Source organism: Thamnophis elegans, chromosome 4 (assembly GCF_009769535.1).
Source record: "Thamnophis elegans isolate rThaEle1 chromosome 4, rThaEle1.pri, whole genome shotgun sequence".
NCBI classification, from domain to species: domain Eukaryota; kingdom Metazoa; phylum Chordata; class Lepidosauria; order Squamata; family Colubridae; genus Thamnophis; species Thamnophis elegans.
The window spans coordinates 121,930,906-121,945,425 of NC_045544.1; the positions used below are offsets into that span (position 1 = coordinate 121,930,906).

The window sequence follows — 14,520 nt, forward strand, 5'->3', positions numbered from 1 at the left end:
GACTAAACATAGCATGTTCATAAAAACACTACTATAAGCTGATATTTGACACAGTAGATGAGCTTGAGGCAAAAGGACATAAAACTCATGATTCATTTGCTCAGGATTTGCATTCCTGTCCTGGGCTTTTTAATTAATCTGGGATTTTCTGCAGCCAAAAAGCATTATCTAATATTAGAAAATCCAGAGTCAGATATGTTTTTTTTTTTAAAAAAATCCTCGTAAAGAGACTTCTTTCAATCTGTGAATTCTTTTAGTTTTTACATAGCAAGAATCCCATGGAGAAAGGGCGGGGGCACTAATTGTGATAAAAGGATGTTCCTGGCCCTTGGTGTCACATTCCTCTTTGCCTTATTTTTCCTGTTTTGAGCTGCTGCATATATTTCCTTTTTATATCCTCATCAGATGATCAAGGGAGAACAGCTAGATGCCATAATTTCTGTAAATTTCATAGTGATTATGTTTTTTAATGCACTTTTTCACTGCAGCTAGAATCTGCTTTAAATAGCTGCAGTCTTTACTACTGTGCAAATTCTAGTATCGTGAAATAACCATAAACAACAAAAACAGGAATTGTATAGCTACATTTTTTAATCTTTCTGCTTTTATTGCTAATGATCCCCCCCCCCTTTTCTCTTGCTTTGATAAAATGGTTTTCTAATGCAGAGAAACCTTGTTTTTTGTGGCTGAGATTTCTAGTTTCTCACTCAGATAATTCCACCCCCATCTTTACTGCTCCAACCGTGTGGTATAACCTTCTATAAATGTTTGGAAAGTAACTCCCTATTTTATATAATTATAATTAAAGAATTATAGGTCTATAACATGCTTTGGAAGTCTTTTAATCCAACCTTTCTGATCAAGAGTCAGGTCAAGAGTCTTCATACCCAGGAAAAAATGCCTGTTCAAATATTTGATAATTAATAAAGCAATATTATAGGGACTGTTTTTAGGTTTTGGATTTTGGAAATGAGAGATACCTAAGGAAGCGGGGGGGGGGGGGTATCTTTTACAGGAAACTCCCTGTAAAAATAGCTAAAATTGCTAACTGTTCTTAAGCTCTCCCCACTTAGCATATGAATATACCAAATTCCAGCCTATCTGATTGCAACCTCTTATGCAATTCAACTCCTCTTATGAGAGCTGATTTAGAAACTGATTAAGCAGCTTTTGCATTTGTTTTAAAATGCTAGAGATGATCTATGATCAGGGCTTCTTTGTAATGAAACCCAGCATTCTAGGAATCTTGGCATTCATATTTTAAAGAGCAGGTTTATGATCTTTAAGGTTGAGGACAATCCTGAAATGATGCCTGAATAAAATACCAAGTGCCTATGTGGGAAAGCACATAGTGGGTTTCTTTCTCACTAGGCCAAATAGGAAATACTGTGTGCAAATTACCATTGATAGTACATGAGAGCCGCAAAAAATTTAACCATTCCTGCCTTGCCTGTTTTAATGCAGAGTGCAGACTCAGCATTTACGGAAGCTTAAACAGCACTGCTGTCTCCAGGCTGAATTTCTTTGTTGTAGCCTAGGTCCTGCACTGCAGAAATGCAGAGTATGCTTGGACTCTCTCAGCAATCAGACAGATTTTATAAATGAGCTTTCTGCAGCTAACATATTACAAAGAAGCTCACTCATATCTCTTTCTCACAAGGGAGGGGAAAGGGGGCTTCAGATCAAGGTGAATTGAAAAGCATTGTGTGCTTGCCATGTGCCTAGTATTCTGTCTGCAGGATCTGACCAAATCATGGCAAGGATTGACAAACTTTTTTTAAAAAAAAATCAGGCTCTACTATATAATAGCTCTGGTGGTTCTCCTCTTCCTCCTACCCCAAAATCTCATGAGACCTGGGCAAAAAAACCCTTTTGTTTAAGAGAGATTTTTGGAAGTACAGAGAGGGTTTTGTTACTAACTTGTGTAGTAGAGTGCTTCTCACACACACAGGTTTTTAGAATAAGATCCACAGAAGGAATTAGAATTTTTTAAAATAATATAACCACAAATTATTTTATCCCAGTTCCCTCAAATTTCTTTCTGCATGCTGTATTACATTTGCATGAAGGACTATTATAATTATAAAAACAAAGGTTTGCCTCTGAGCACAAAACTATAAAGACAGCTACGTTCTGAAATAGTGATGCTCTGTCTATTTTACTCCCTTTTCACCTTTTTTTTTTTGTAAAATATTTTATTCAATTTTCAATTTTCACATTCCATTTGCAATCATTTATACACAGGGTATTTACTATAAGAAAAGAAGAAAAAAAAAAAGGAAAAAAGGAATAAAACGAACAAATAAAAAGGAAACACAACTCATCATTCCCAAGCCCACCTAACCCTTGCATCCTCCATACACCCCATCTACCCCCTCCAACTTTCCTTTCTCCCTCTAACACTCCCCTCCTACTTCCCTTTCCCCTCAAACCTTCCTTCTCCCCTTACTCCCCAGACACCCTCCTTACATACTCCTTACATTCCCCTTACTCCTTCCTTACTCCTCCCTCTTCCTTCCCTCTACCTCCCTCCTTGGTGTATGCCTTTATTCGAGTGTTGTTTGATCTAATAAATGTAAAATGAACCAAGGAAAAAAAAAATAATAATAATAATAATAAAAAAAAAGGAACCACCGTATATAAATACATTCTTGTTCTTATTAAGATTATGTTAACCCCCCCCCACCCCACCCCCCACAATCCCCATCCCTAATCCTCCCGGCTTCCCAGGGCCCACACCTGGCACTACCTTCTATCTAAAATATCTTGTATACATATGGATTAAAAAATAAAAGTAATATATAAAAAAGAAAAAAAAAAGAAACCATTCTTTGTGTTGATCTCAGCCCCCCATCTTTATCTATGCTTAAATAGTATAAATCATTCTATCTATATTTTATTCTCGTCTCTTACTTCTTTGCTATTTACCCCAATCTTCTGTAGACTCTCCCGTTCCCTTCCTAAACCTCATGATCCCTTCCAGTAAGATTTAAGCAGCATAGTTCCTGCCATATATTCAAATATAACTTTACAGACAAGTAATCAAACTTTCCCTTCTAGTAAAATTTAAACAACGTGAATGATCTTTCTTTACCCCTTTTTCAAACCGTAATTCAAAATAATCTAACCAGATTTCCCCTTCTTAGTAAAGTTAAGCAACATAGATCAGATATTACTTTACACAGGAATCAATTTCTATCTTAAGATAATTCCAACCGACTTCCCCTTCTAGTAGAATTTAAATAACTTAGTTCATTCCACATGCATTTTACTCTCATCCCCCACTTGTCTGATATTTACCACTATCAAATTTATACTAACATTTGTTTAAAATATAGCTCAGAGCGATTTGTAGCATGAATCATTCCACATATTCCAGTAATACTTTCAACAAGAGTCAGTTAACCTTCTATTTTAAGGTAGTCGCTTCTAACAAAGTTTAAACAACATAAATCATTCCGCATTCTTTTTACAGTTATCTTAAGATAATCCCAAGCGGCTTCCTGTTCTAATAAGCTTTAAACAACGTAAATTTTGCCCTCTTCCCTTGCTTGTCTGGTATTTACCACAAATAACATAATTCATTCCACATACATTTTACCCTCATCTCTTGCTTGTCTAATGTTTACCACTATCAAATTTATACTAGCGTTTATTTAAAAAGTAACTATAACAACCAACTTTCCCTTCAAATAAAAGTTAAATAGCATGGATCATTTTCAAATAATACTTTCAGCAAGAGTCAGTTAACCTTCTATTTTAAAATAGTCCCATCTAACAAAGTTTAAACAACATAAATCATTCCTCATTCTTTTAACCACTATCAAATTTGTGCTAACGTTACTTTAGAATCTAGCTCAAAGTAGTTTCGTCCAGCTTTCCCTTCTGATAAAAATTAGTCCACTTTTTCTACCGGAGAGAGGTCTCAAACCCCCATTCAGTCCTCAACTTTAGGAAGTCTTTTGAAGTATCTAAATTCTCGATCTGCGTTCTTCTGCTTCTCCGAGGGAGGAGGGGCTACCCCCTCCATCTTGCAGCCGCATGGCCAGCCGTTTGCTTTCTCCTTCCGCTTGTCTCTCCTCTCTTCCGAGCGCGTCAGGAAGTCCCGCCTTCAGAATCCTACAATAGAAATCTTGAGCCTCCGAAATAGAGTTAAGACGAAATCTTTGATTCTCAAATGTAACCGTGATGCCGGCAGGGGCCTCCCATCTGTATCGAATCTGTTGACTCCTAAGCTCTTTAGTTAAAAAGGCATAGTCCCTTCTTGCTCTCAATATCTGGAAAGGAATCTCTTTGAAGACAATCAGGTCCTGGTCATCAATTCGGAGCCTGTTATTATAAAAATTTTGCACAATCGCGTTTCTAGATTCTTTTGTAGAGAAATATATAATTATGTCCCTCGGGAGCTGTCGCTGTTCCGCTATCAATGAGTTCTGGCGATAGATTTTCCGAATCTGCCAATCAAAGTTAAGTCCCGGGCTTCCCAGCGCGTGGCTGAAGGCTTCAGCAAAGGTCTGTTTTAAATTCTCTTGCTTCTTTTCACGGAATCCTCTGACTCTAATTGCAAATGCCTTCCTATTAAAATTTAGTATCATAAGCTGTTCTTCGTTATTTCTAATTTTTTCTTGTAAAATTTGAATATTGGTAGTCAAATTAAAATTAGCCTTCTCCAGACTTTCCAATTTGTTTTCTATTTCAGCAGAGTAATCTGACAGGGCAGACACAGCTGCAAAAGTATTCGCCTTCATTTGATTAACTTTAGATTGTAAATCATCAAATAATTCCAATACAAATTCCCTGATTTCTTTCTTAAAAGCGTTAAGCATTTTAAGGAGATATTCCTGTGTTAAAAGTTCCTCAACAGAAGACATAGGAGACAAAGGCTGTGTTTCCAATGAAAATTCTTTAAATTCTTTTGTAGCAAGACGCTTCTTTGATTTGGATGGCATAATAAATAAGCAAGTAAGCAGAGCTTCGCTCCCCTCTATTTCCAAAAAAGAAAAATTTATTTTCTTAAGGAGCAGTCTGCAGGAAGATAACACCGGCTAAGTATATCAATCATCCACGGAGAGAAATCGCCATTTTGAGGTCTAATTAGACAAAGAAGTCTCTAAGACGAATGGTGCTGGTATTTACGATAGTACTGAAAACATAAATCTCACAGGGGTGGGACCCGCCCGTATCAATTCTAGCTTGAAAAAAAAACTTTGTCTTGTCCTGGGGGGGGGCTAGCCTGTCTGGGGCTGCCAAAAAAAAAGGCAGCTGAGAAGAAATGGCTGGAGATAAGAGCTCCGCTTCGGCCGGAACTAATCTCTTTCCACAGCCAAAAAAGAAAAAAGGCTGTGGTTTACGATTAGATCCTAACCTACGGGGCTATTCTCCCTGCCCCTTTCTTAGCCAGAAAGGGGTGCTATCTATGATCTTATTTAGATATACAGACCAGATCTCTGAGGAGCTCGGTGGAGCCCTCCTCGGCAACAGGCCACGCCCCCCGGAAAAGATCCCTTTTCACCTTTTTATTTTACTTCTTGTCTTCAGCTCCACCAGCAGTCAAAATCTGTTTCACAACAAAACACAATTTTTGAATTCAGCCCAAAAGCCTACTCTCTCCGATTATAATTTTTGCTGTATAGGAGGCAGGTTTAGGGATGTGGTGGCTCAGTGGCTAAGATTTTGAGCTTGTCAATCAGAAAGGTCGACAGTTCATCAGTTCGAATCCCTAGCGCCACGTAATGGAGTGAGCTCCCATTACTTGTCCCAGCTTCTGCCAACCTAGCAGTTCGAAAGCATGTAAAAATGCAAGTAGAAAAATAGGAACCACCTTTGGTGGGAAGGTAACAGCGTTCCGTGCGCCTTCGGCGTTTAGTCATGCTAGCGACATGACCACAGTCACGTCTTCGGACAGCGCTGGCTCTTGGGCTTTAAAACAGAGATGACCACCGCCCCCTAGAGTCGGGAACGACCAGCACTTTTACCTTTAGGCATGTTTACATTGGGAAGTTGACCAAAGAGCAGTTGAGGTCATTGTAGCATTGACCCAGGTCCTTGGGGAAACCTTACTTAACTCCCACTCACGGTTTCTACAGTGCTTGCACACCTTGTGAAGATGCTTTCCTAAGTATCTTCACATCCACAAAGATGGCAGAAAGTTTGAAAGGGAAATGAAGTTCCTGGGAAGCATTCCATGATTTCCCTGCGCTTCCATGTAAAAAGAATGTCGCATATAGCTTTTATGTCAGCAATCTAAAGCCTTCTTAAATATTTGTATAATATTTCTCACTGTACTGTATTGTAACATCTACTAGCATGCATGCTGCAGGATATAGACAGACTGACTAACTGAATGAGTGAATGAATGAATTTACAGTGAGGCAGAGACTAGGCACCAGCAGTGAACATGGAGCTGCATTTCCAAAACATAAAAAGAGGTTGGTTTTTGTTTGGTTTTGCAGCCTCCCCTGTGTGTTTCTTTGCTATTGCTTTTCTGGCTTGTTTGTGGTGAAAGGACACTCTGTGAGGAATTGGTTGCACATAGCATGTAATATGACAAACGTCTGCCTGTGGTTTGTTGTAATTCAGTTAACAATGTCATAAAACAGTATATCACAGGGATAGGCAATCATTTGGTGATGGGGAGACCTACAGAGAATTTTTGGCAGGGCAAAGGTTGCAATGAACAGGATTTGGGGCTGCTTTTCTGGGGGCCTTTAGAGGTGATGCTGTTAAAACTATGTTATGTCACTTGGAGAGCTTACACAGCAGTGTCTCATATAATCCTACTCTCAAAATGCACTAGCAACTTTTAGCAGGCTTTATAGGAGTCACAAAAAGTTTGAAAGTTACATATGTCCGGGGTGGGGGGAGACAAAAATGGCTATTGTATACATTTGAGAGTCCACAGTTTTTGTTTTTCCACATTGCATACTATACTATTGTATAACGATATATTATCATATATTAACTTTCTTAATAGCAAGAAGTTTTTTGTCTTAGGTGATGTCAGTGCAGCGCTATGGAAGTGCTGTTCTGAAGCACGCAGTTGCTTGTGTGGCTTTGCCCCACCAAGAAAGAAAGGAAGGAAAGAAAGAAAGAAAGAAAGATTATTATTATTATTATTTTATTATTATTTATTTGTCTTGTATGCTGCCCACTCCCGGAGGACTCCGGGCGGCTCACAAAAGACAAGGGAAAGGGGGGAACGAGACAAAGACAACATATTAGAAAGAAAGAAAGAAGAAAGAAAGAAAGAAAGAAAGAAAGAAAGAAAGAAAGCTTTTCATTGTGTCTGCCTTCCCTTGCCTCAAAACAACCCACCGCCATCCCTGTATTGTGTTGCTTGCTTTCCTTTGGGGTTTGCTTTGTCACTTGTTTTTTTTTAAACAAGCCATGGAATCAGAGGTTCTTGAATCAAGGGGGATGGGTTCCTTGTTTTAATCTTACAAATGGTATGATGCAAATTTTCTTTCCACCCCTTCTCCCTTTCCTGCCCTGTGCATGACTGTCCCATGTCCCTTGTAGGCATGATGGCCTTTCTGATGTCAGTCCCTGGATTTCCTGTGCACCTCACCCAAGCGCCTCAGCCTGCCCGTGCCCATAGAGCCTCTAAAAAACTCTGCTCAGTTAAGGGAAGGAGGAGAGTGGTCACCAAAGGTAGCTCTCTGACTTGCTTGGACTCCCCGGGAGTCTCCTTCAGTTGCCGCTGCTGCTTCTGTTGCCACCTTTGCCGCCTCTTTTCTCTTTCCTGCCCTGCGTTTCCTCTTTCTTATTTTTCTGACTTCTCCCAGAAACAGTGTGATGAAAAAAAATAATGGCTTTGGTTACTCTTTCTACTAAGGCAGGGGTGTCAAACTCGATTTCATTGAGGGCCGCATCAGGGTTGTGTTTGACCTCGGGGGCTGGGGTGGGCGTGGCTAGCTTGACATCACTCGTGTCTGTGGTGTCCTGATCACTCTGCCAGTGAAAACAGGCTCCTGAGCTCCGTTTTTGGCCGCCAGGGCCTCCTGCCGCCCTCTGCCAGTGAAAATGGAGCTTGGGAGGCGGGGGAGAGGAGGCACGTGCAGCCCTCCCAAGCTTTGTTTTATCTGGCAGAGGCACCGCAGGACAGCCCTTCGCTATTTCCAAGGCGGGTCAGATTCGGCCCACGGGCCTTGAGTTTGACACCCCTGTACTAAGGCCTAGCTTTCCTGTTGCCCGAGAATTTTGACGCAATTCTGCTTTATATGCTGCTGCTTTGTAGGTCTTATTTTTCAGCATCAGCATGAGCATTTTAGCAGTTATGAAGACCACCCATGTACCCAAATAGAGAAGCCAGCTGTGGCAAGGGTCCCCCCCCCACACACACACACTAAATGGAGAAACATGGTAAGGAGAAGATGTGATAGAGTAGTGCCTATACAGGTGACTCTTGCTTAACAGCCACTCGTTCAGCAACTGTTTGAACTTGTAACAGCACTGAACGAGTGGCACTTACAACTAGCCTGAGGAATTCTGACTGTTGCAACATCCCCATTGTGATGGGGTTGCCGCTTGCAGCCTTCCTTGTTAGTTTCCAACAGGCCAAATCAATGGAGAAGCCAGCAGGAGGTTGCAAATGGCAGCTACATGAAGTCCTTGCTTAACAACGGCGGCTGCTGGAATTGCCATTGCTGAGCAGCACTGTCACGTGAGACTGCACTGTTTGTGATTGTTTCGCTGAGCAACGTCTACTCCAGTTCCGCTTGCTGCCAATAACCGAGGACTACCTATATAGACTACCAACGGAGATTAACATTGCATTTTATTAAACTGTTTGCGTCATTTATTTCTATGCAGTTGCAGCTTGAAGCAATTAAAGCAGAATTGTTTAAAAAAAACAATGGGAAAAGATTTTTAAAATGGGGGAAAGAAAAGATAAAACTGTTCATGCAACATTTGTTCATCCAAGGCATTGATGAAGGAACGTGGCAACTGAAGATGTAATCACTACTGGTTACATCTGGTATTAAAATGTTTTTAGGGTTTGTAGCTTTTTGAACTTAAAATTTTATTTTTTCTTCATTAGAATTTTAAATTAAAAAGTAATTTTGCACCAATCGTTGCCAAATCCTCTATATATGATTTATGCATTAATTAACCTGTGGATTCCTTACACAATATCCAGTGATGGGCCACTAACTCGGGTGGCTTTAGGGTAGCGATGGTGAACCTTTTTGGCACCAAGTGCCCAAATTGCAATGTGCGTGCATGTGCGCGTGTGGTCGATGTGCGTGCCAGCTGGTCTTTGGGTTTCTGGCACGCATATGCACACCAGCCAGGTGGTCTTTGCTCACACGTGAGCACTGGAAACTCAAAGACCAGCTGGCTGGCCTGGGTTTTTGGCCTTTTCCAGGCCCTACTCCGGCGCCTGTGAAGATGCATGCCGGAAACCAGAAGGGCAGCTGGTGACAGCACCACAGAGAGGGCTCTGTGTGCCACCTCTGGCACACCATCATGGCTTTAGGGGATGGAATAAATTGAATGTGTATGGAAATCAGGACTGTCAAAGGCTATCAGCTTTGGATACTTTATGCTGCCCCTAAGTTAAGGATACTAATGCCTCAAAATACCAGTTGCAAGGAAATGATGGATGAAGGTAACGAGATGGCTGCTTGTAATTATGTCAGATGCTTTTGGTTGGCTTTTAAGAAAAATGGAGGAGTTAGAAGAGCTGCTTGGAGAGATTAAAGAGAGATTAAAACTAGATAGCCATCCATATATTAATGGTTAATACAAGCAGCTATAAGAAGCTACATGGGGGGGAAGGAATACTAAGAGACCCTCTGAGTCTTTGGTTTTTGGAAAACACCAATTTTTAAAAAATATCGCTGGCACCACGGTAGAATTGGATTTATTGGTCAGAAGTGTAATTTGGGAGCTCTACTTTCAGGTTATGCTGCCACCACTCCAAAATAATCCCTTTGAAGTTCTTATACTGATGTTAACTCTTCTCTCTCAGCTCTTTTCTTGATTGGTGGCATAGCAAGTGGGGGATGGACGGGGGATGTTATCGTCTGTCTTATTTACTCATGTCTCCAGTTCCTAAAAAGTTCCTTAAACCTTTATGATTATTTGAATGGATAATATGAGGTTTCCAGTTTAGAGATATAGAACTCTGCTTGTTTACATAATAATTTTTACTTTGACACAAGGGCTTCTCAAAGCTGCCTCTCGCCTCTCTTTTCTCTCCCAAGTTCCCTTAGTCAGGGGAGGGCTGCTACAGGTTCGGGCGGGTTCGGGAGAACTCACAGCTAACGTTATGGACAGTTCAAACCTCTAAATCCCACCCCTTTCTGGCCCCGCCCACCCTCCCAAGAGTCTCCACACAGCCCGTTTTGGATGAGAGGACCTGCGCGGAGGCTCGGGGTGGGGGGAAAACGGGCCTCCCGGAAGTTCAAGGTTTCCGGAGCCTGGGGGAAGGAGTTTTCGCCCTCTCAGAGGCTAGGGGAAAGCCTCCAGAGCCTGGGGAAGGTGAAAATGCCCCTCCTCCTGTGGGCAGGAGGCCGACTTGGCCACTCCCACCATGGCCATGCCTACCCAGCAACCAGGCAGAGAACCCGTTGCTGAAATTTTTGAAGCCTACCCCTGCCCTTAGCTTTCACCTTTTCTTTCCTTATACAAAAGTGTCCAGTTAAAACATTTTTCCACACTGGCAAAAGGCCTACTGGTGGTAGTAGTAGTCTACTATTTTGTCACAATTATATTGGCATTGCCTTATCTTTTAGAATAAGCTGGTAGGGGCAGCTTATTGTGGAAGAGTATAGTACATTGAAGAGCCGAGGTGGCGCAGTGGTTAAATGCAGCACTGCAGGCTACTTCAGCTGACTGCAGTTCGGCTGTTCAAATCTCACCGGCTCAGGGTTGACTCAGCCTTCCATCCTTCCGAGGTGGGTAAAATGAGGACCCAGATTGTTGTTGGGGGCAATATGCTGACTCTGTAAACCGCTTAGAGAGGGCTGAAAGCCCTATGAAGCGGTATATAAGTCTAACTGCTATTGCTATTGTATTTTTTTCTGTCCCTCATTAATCTGTGTTTTATACATCTAGCAGATCCTTACTTTTTCTTAGATGCAAACCACTCTGTTGTTATTAACAATTTTGAAAAAAAACCTTCACAGCAGCACAGCTTGATGCAGGTACATGCGATTGCTCCGCATGGCATCCAGAAGACCTCTGGATCGAGCAGAATTGTTTATATGTAAATATAGGCATGTAACATTTCTGCAATTGCTTGAGTTTTCAGCCCTTTAATTTTTATTTTCATGGCAGATTTTGAGGGCTCTTCCTTTGAAACCCACACAGACTATCACTGATCCCTGAATCACGGTTTGGGATCCATTTTGCACTCTAGCCTACTTATGGTTGTGCTCTGCCGTCATCCCATAATAATGTCCTTGGTTTTAGCATTCGTGGCCTCCTCTATGGAAGTGGAACCCTCTCCCTTCCCTCCCTCTCCTGAAGAAAACTATACATGATTAGTTTAGTTATTCTAGAACAGTGTTTTTCAACCTTTTTTGTGCAAAGGCACACTTTTTTCATGAAAAAAATCACGAGGCACACCACCATTAGAAAATGTTAAAAAAATTTAACTCTGTGCCTATATTGACTATATATAAAGTAATTCTCCCACGGCACACCTTACACTATGTCACGGCACACTAGTGTGCCGCGGCACAGTGGTTGAAAAACACTGTTCTAGAAAGCTCAGTTTCTCATTCATCTGTAAGACCAGAGCTAAGCATTTGCTTTTAACTATTTAATATCAGGCAAGCTATAGAAAGAAAAATAGCACAATACTCAGAATTGCACTGTGAAATTACTTTTTGAGATCTCTTCTAATAACTGCTAGAGAGTTTCCAGTATTTTACGTTAAAGGCCTCTGAAAACATATTTCAACTTGTTAGCATTAAACTGGATGCTGGAATCATCCACTAATACCGTTCTTTTCTTAGATGGTCTTATCCTTTACAGCAGGGGTCTCCAACCTTGGCAACGTTAAGCCTGGAGGACTTCAACTCCCCAGAATTCCCAGCTGGCTGGGGAATTCTGGGAGTTGAAGTCCTCCAGGCTTAACGTTGCCAAGGTTAGGAGACCCTTGCTTTACAGAGCATTTTCCCCTTTTTATGTGAGTTTAGTGAAAACTGAGTACGAAGCTATTTATACTTTTTAAGAATAGCTGCCAAAAATGCCAACACAGTTCTAGGCTGCATAAACAGAGGAATAGAATTAAGATCACAAGAAATTTTAATACCACTTTATAATGCCTTGGTAAGGACACGCTTGGAATACTGCATTCAGTTTTGGTCACCACGATGTAGAAAAGATGTGGAGACTCTAGAAAGAGTGCAGAGAAGAGCAACAGAGATGATTAGGGGACTGGAGACTAAAACATATGACGAACGGTTGCAGGAACTGGGAATGTCTAGTTTAATGAAAAGAAGGACTAGGGGAGACATGATAGCAGTCTTCCAATATCTCAGGGGTTGTCACAAAGAAGAAGGAGTCAAACTATTCTCCAAAGCACTGAGGGCAGAACAAGAAGCAATGGGTGGAAAGTAATCAAGAAGAGAAGCAACTTAGAACTAAGGAGAAAATTCCTGACAGAACAATTAATCAGTGGAACAACCTGCCTCCAGAAGTTGTGAATGCTCCAACACTGGACGTTTTTAAGATGTTGGATAACCATTTGTCTTAAGTGGTATAGGGTTTCCTGCCTAAGCAGGGGGTTGGACTAGAAGATCTCCAAGGTCCCATCCAACTCTGTTAATTCTAACTCTAATCCAGCCTTATGTGTTTGGAAGGAGTAAACTTGACTTCTCAGATCAGTTTTTTGTTGAGAAAGCCATTACATCCCTTCCTTGCCTTTTGACCTGTAGACCCAGAGTATCTTCACCTATCCATTTTCTGAAATGAATAGGATGTACATGCACAGCAGAAGTGTTATTTTGGGGGTTCACAAATTTCAATAGTTGAAAAAAAAATTACTGGGTTTCGGACCATGTAGGCTTTCGCCACTATTGCAATGTAGATTTTCATTAAGGAGAGAAAAGTCACAGCAAAGACATTTTGAAAGCCTCTTCACCCCAAATGTTGTGTATCAGTTATGGACTTTAACTCCCAGAATTTCCCAACCAGCATGGAAATAAAATGGGAGTTAAATCTTGAAGCCTCCAAAGGCAAAACCAGCTTCAAAGTTTTAACTCCATTTTATTTCCAAACTCTGTAATAAACTAGAACAATGTTTCTCCTCCTCAGCAACTTCAACAGGTATGAACTTCAATTCCCAGAATTCCCCAGCCTGAAGTAAAATGACATCCTTAGCCATAGTTGATCTAATTCTTTTTTCTGCCCGTAGATGCCTCTGCAGCAGTAGGAATAGCCCGTATTCCTTACTTGTGTACCATTAAAACTGGCTGCTTTCAAATTAGACATTCAGGATTGACTGTGCTGGATTAACTTTCTGGAAACAACTCTTCCTTCTTCTTTGCCTGCCATCTTAACTTGCCTATGCCTCCTGCTGCTCCCCTTCACCTCTTTTCCCTCACAGTGCCTTAGTGCCGAATGATATCCCCCTTCTGGGATTTCTCTTTCTCTCTCTCTTTTCTTCAGATAGCAAGACCAGGCCAGAAGAGGTTGTGAAGAAGTATTTGGAAGAGCTGAAGGCACCTCCAGTTGACGAGGTATGTGGAAGAGATGCACATGATCGGTTTATTTATCTGTATTTCACACATTTCTATACGGCCCATCTCCCTCAAAGAGCATTGCTGGATGTGTCATAGAAACCTTCCTTAAAGCCACTCTTAAAGCCATTTGAACACCTTCCCAGGTGTCAATTACAGTTCTCATCATCCTCTCGGACTAGAAGACTTCCAAAGTCCCTTTCAACTCTATTCCGTGTTCTAAAGTCCTACAGAGAGACGAAGCAGCCATAGAAAATTTGAAAGATGCAAATTGTCCATGGGGAAGAGATTAATAAATGTTTCTTCTCTCCTAGAGCAAAATGACATACGGTTGTCTTAACAAGAGCCTTAATCTAGAAGGGGATGACTGGTTGTTACGTTGTTTTCAATTCCCAGAAGCGAAACCTGTAAACGAGGTTTGTTTGTTTTCCAGGACTGCATCATCTGTATGGAGAAACTGGGTGCCCCTTCAGGGTACAGCGAAGTCAATGAGAGCAAGACAATCCAACCTGGAAGTGTGGGGAGGCTGGCCAAATGTGCTCACACCTTTCACTTACTTTGTGTGCTGGCCATGTACACCAGTGGCAACAAGGTACAGTAGCAAGTGAGGAGGGGGATTGGCTGTTGCTTATCTTGCTTCAAAGCACCAGGTGTGGATGCCGCAATAGCCAACCTCACTTAATGATAAAGCTAGCCGTCTGGTGGCTGTCTTCCTATAGAGCAGTGAGGCTAACCTTTTATGTCACTGCGTGCCAGAAATGACACGCAAAACCGTCCCGCTTGGATCACACAGCCTCACTGGCCTTCACGCTCGTGGGAGTGCCGA

At 41.5% G+C, this 14,520-nt stretch overlaps 1 protein-coding gene and 1 long non-coding RNA gene across 3 annotated transcripts in view; one reads left to right on the forward strand and one right to left on the reverse strand.

The window, feature by feature from the left end:
- DTX2 (deltex E3 ubiquitin ligase 2) overlaps positions 1–14,520 on the forward strand; it is a 41,643-nt gene that overhangs the window by 22,130 nt on the left and 4,993 nt on the right. Inside the window, exons 5-7 of one of the 2 annotated variants that reach the window (XM_032216196.1) lie at positions 7,519–7,650; positions 13,624–13,694; positions 14,128–14,286. In XM_032216196.1, coding sequence (XP_032072087.1) covers positions 7,519–7,650; positions 13,624–13,694; positions 14,128–14,286 — 362 coding nt within the window. The remainder of the gene's footprint in view (positions 1–7,518; positions 7,651–13,623; positions 13,695–14,127; positions 14,287–14,520) is intronic. The other variant, XM_032216197.1, reaches the window with a different exon arrangement.
- On the reverse strand, positions 214–5,678 carry LOC116507848. Its single transcript, XR_004255239.1, has 2 exons — positions 5,513–5,678; positions 214–2,173 (listed from the first exon to the last, which is right to left on the reverse strand). It is a non-coding gene; the product is annotated as an uncharacterized LOC116507848 (long non-coding RNA).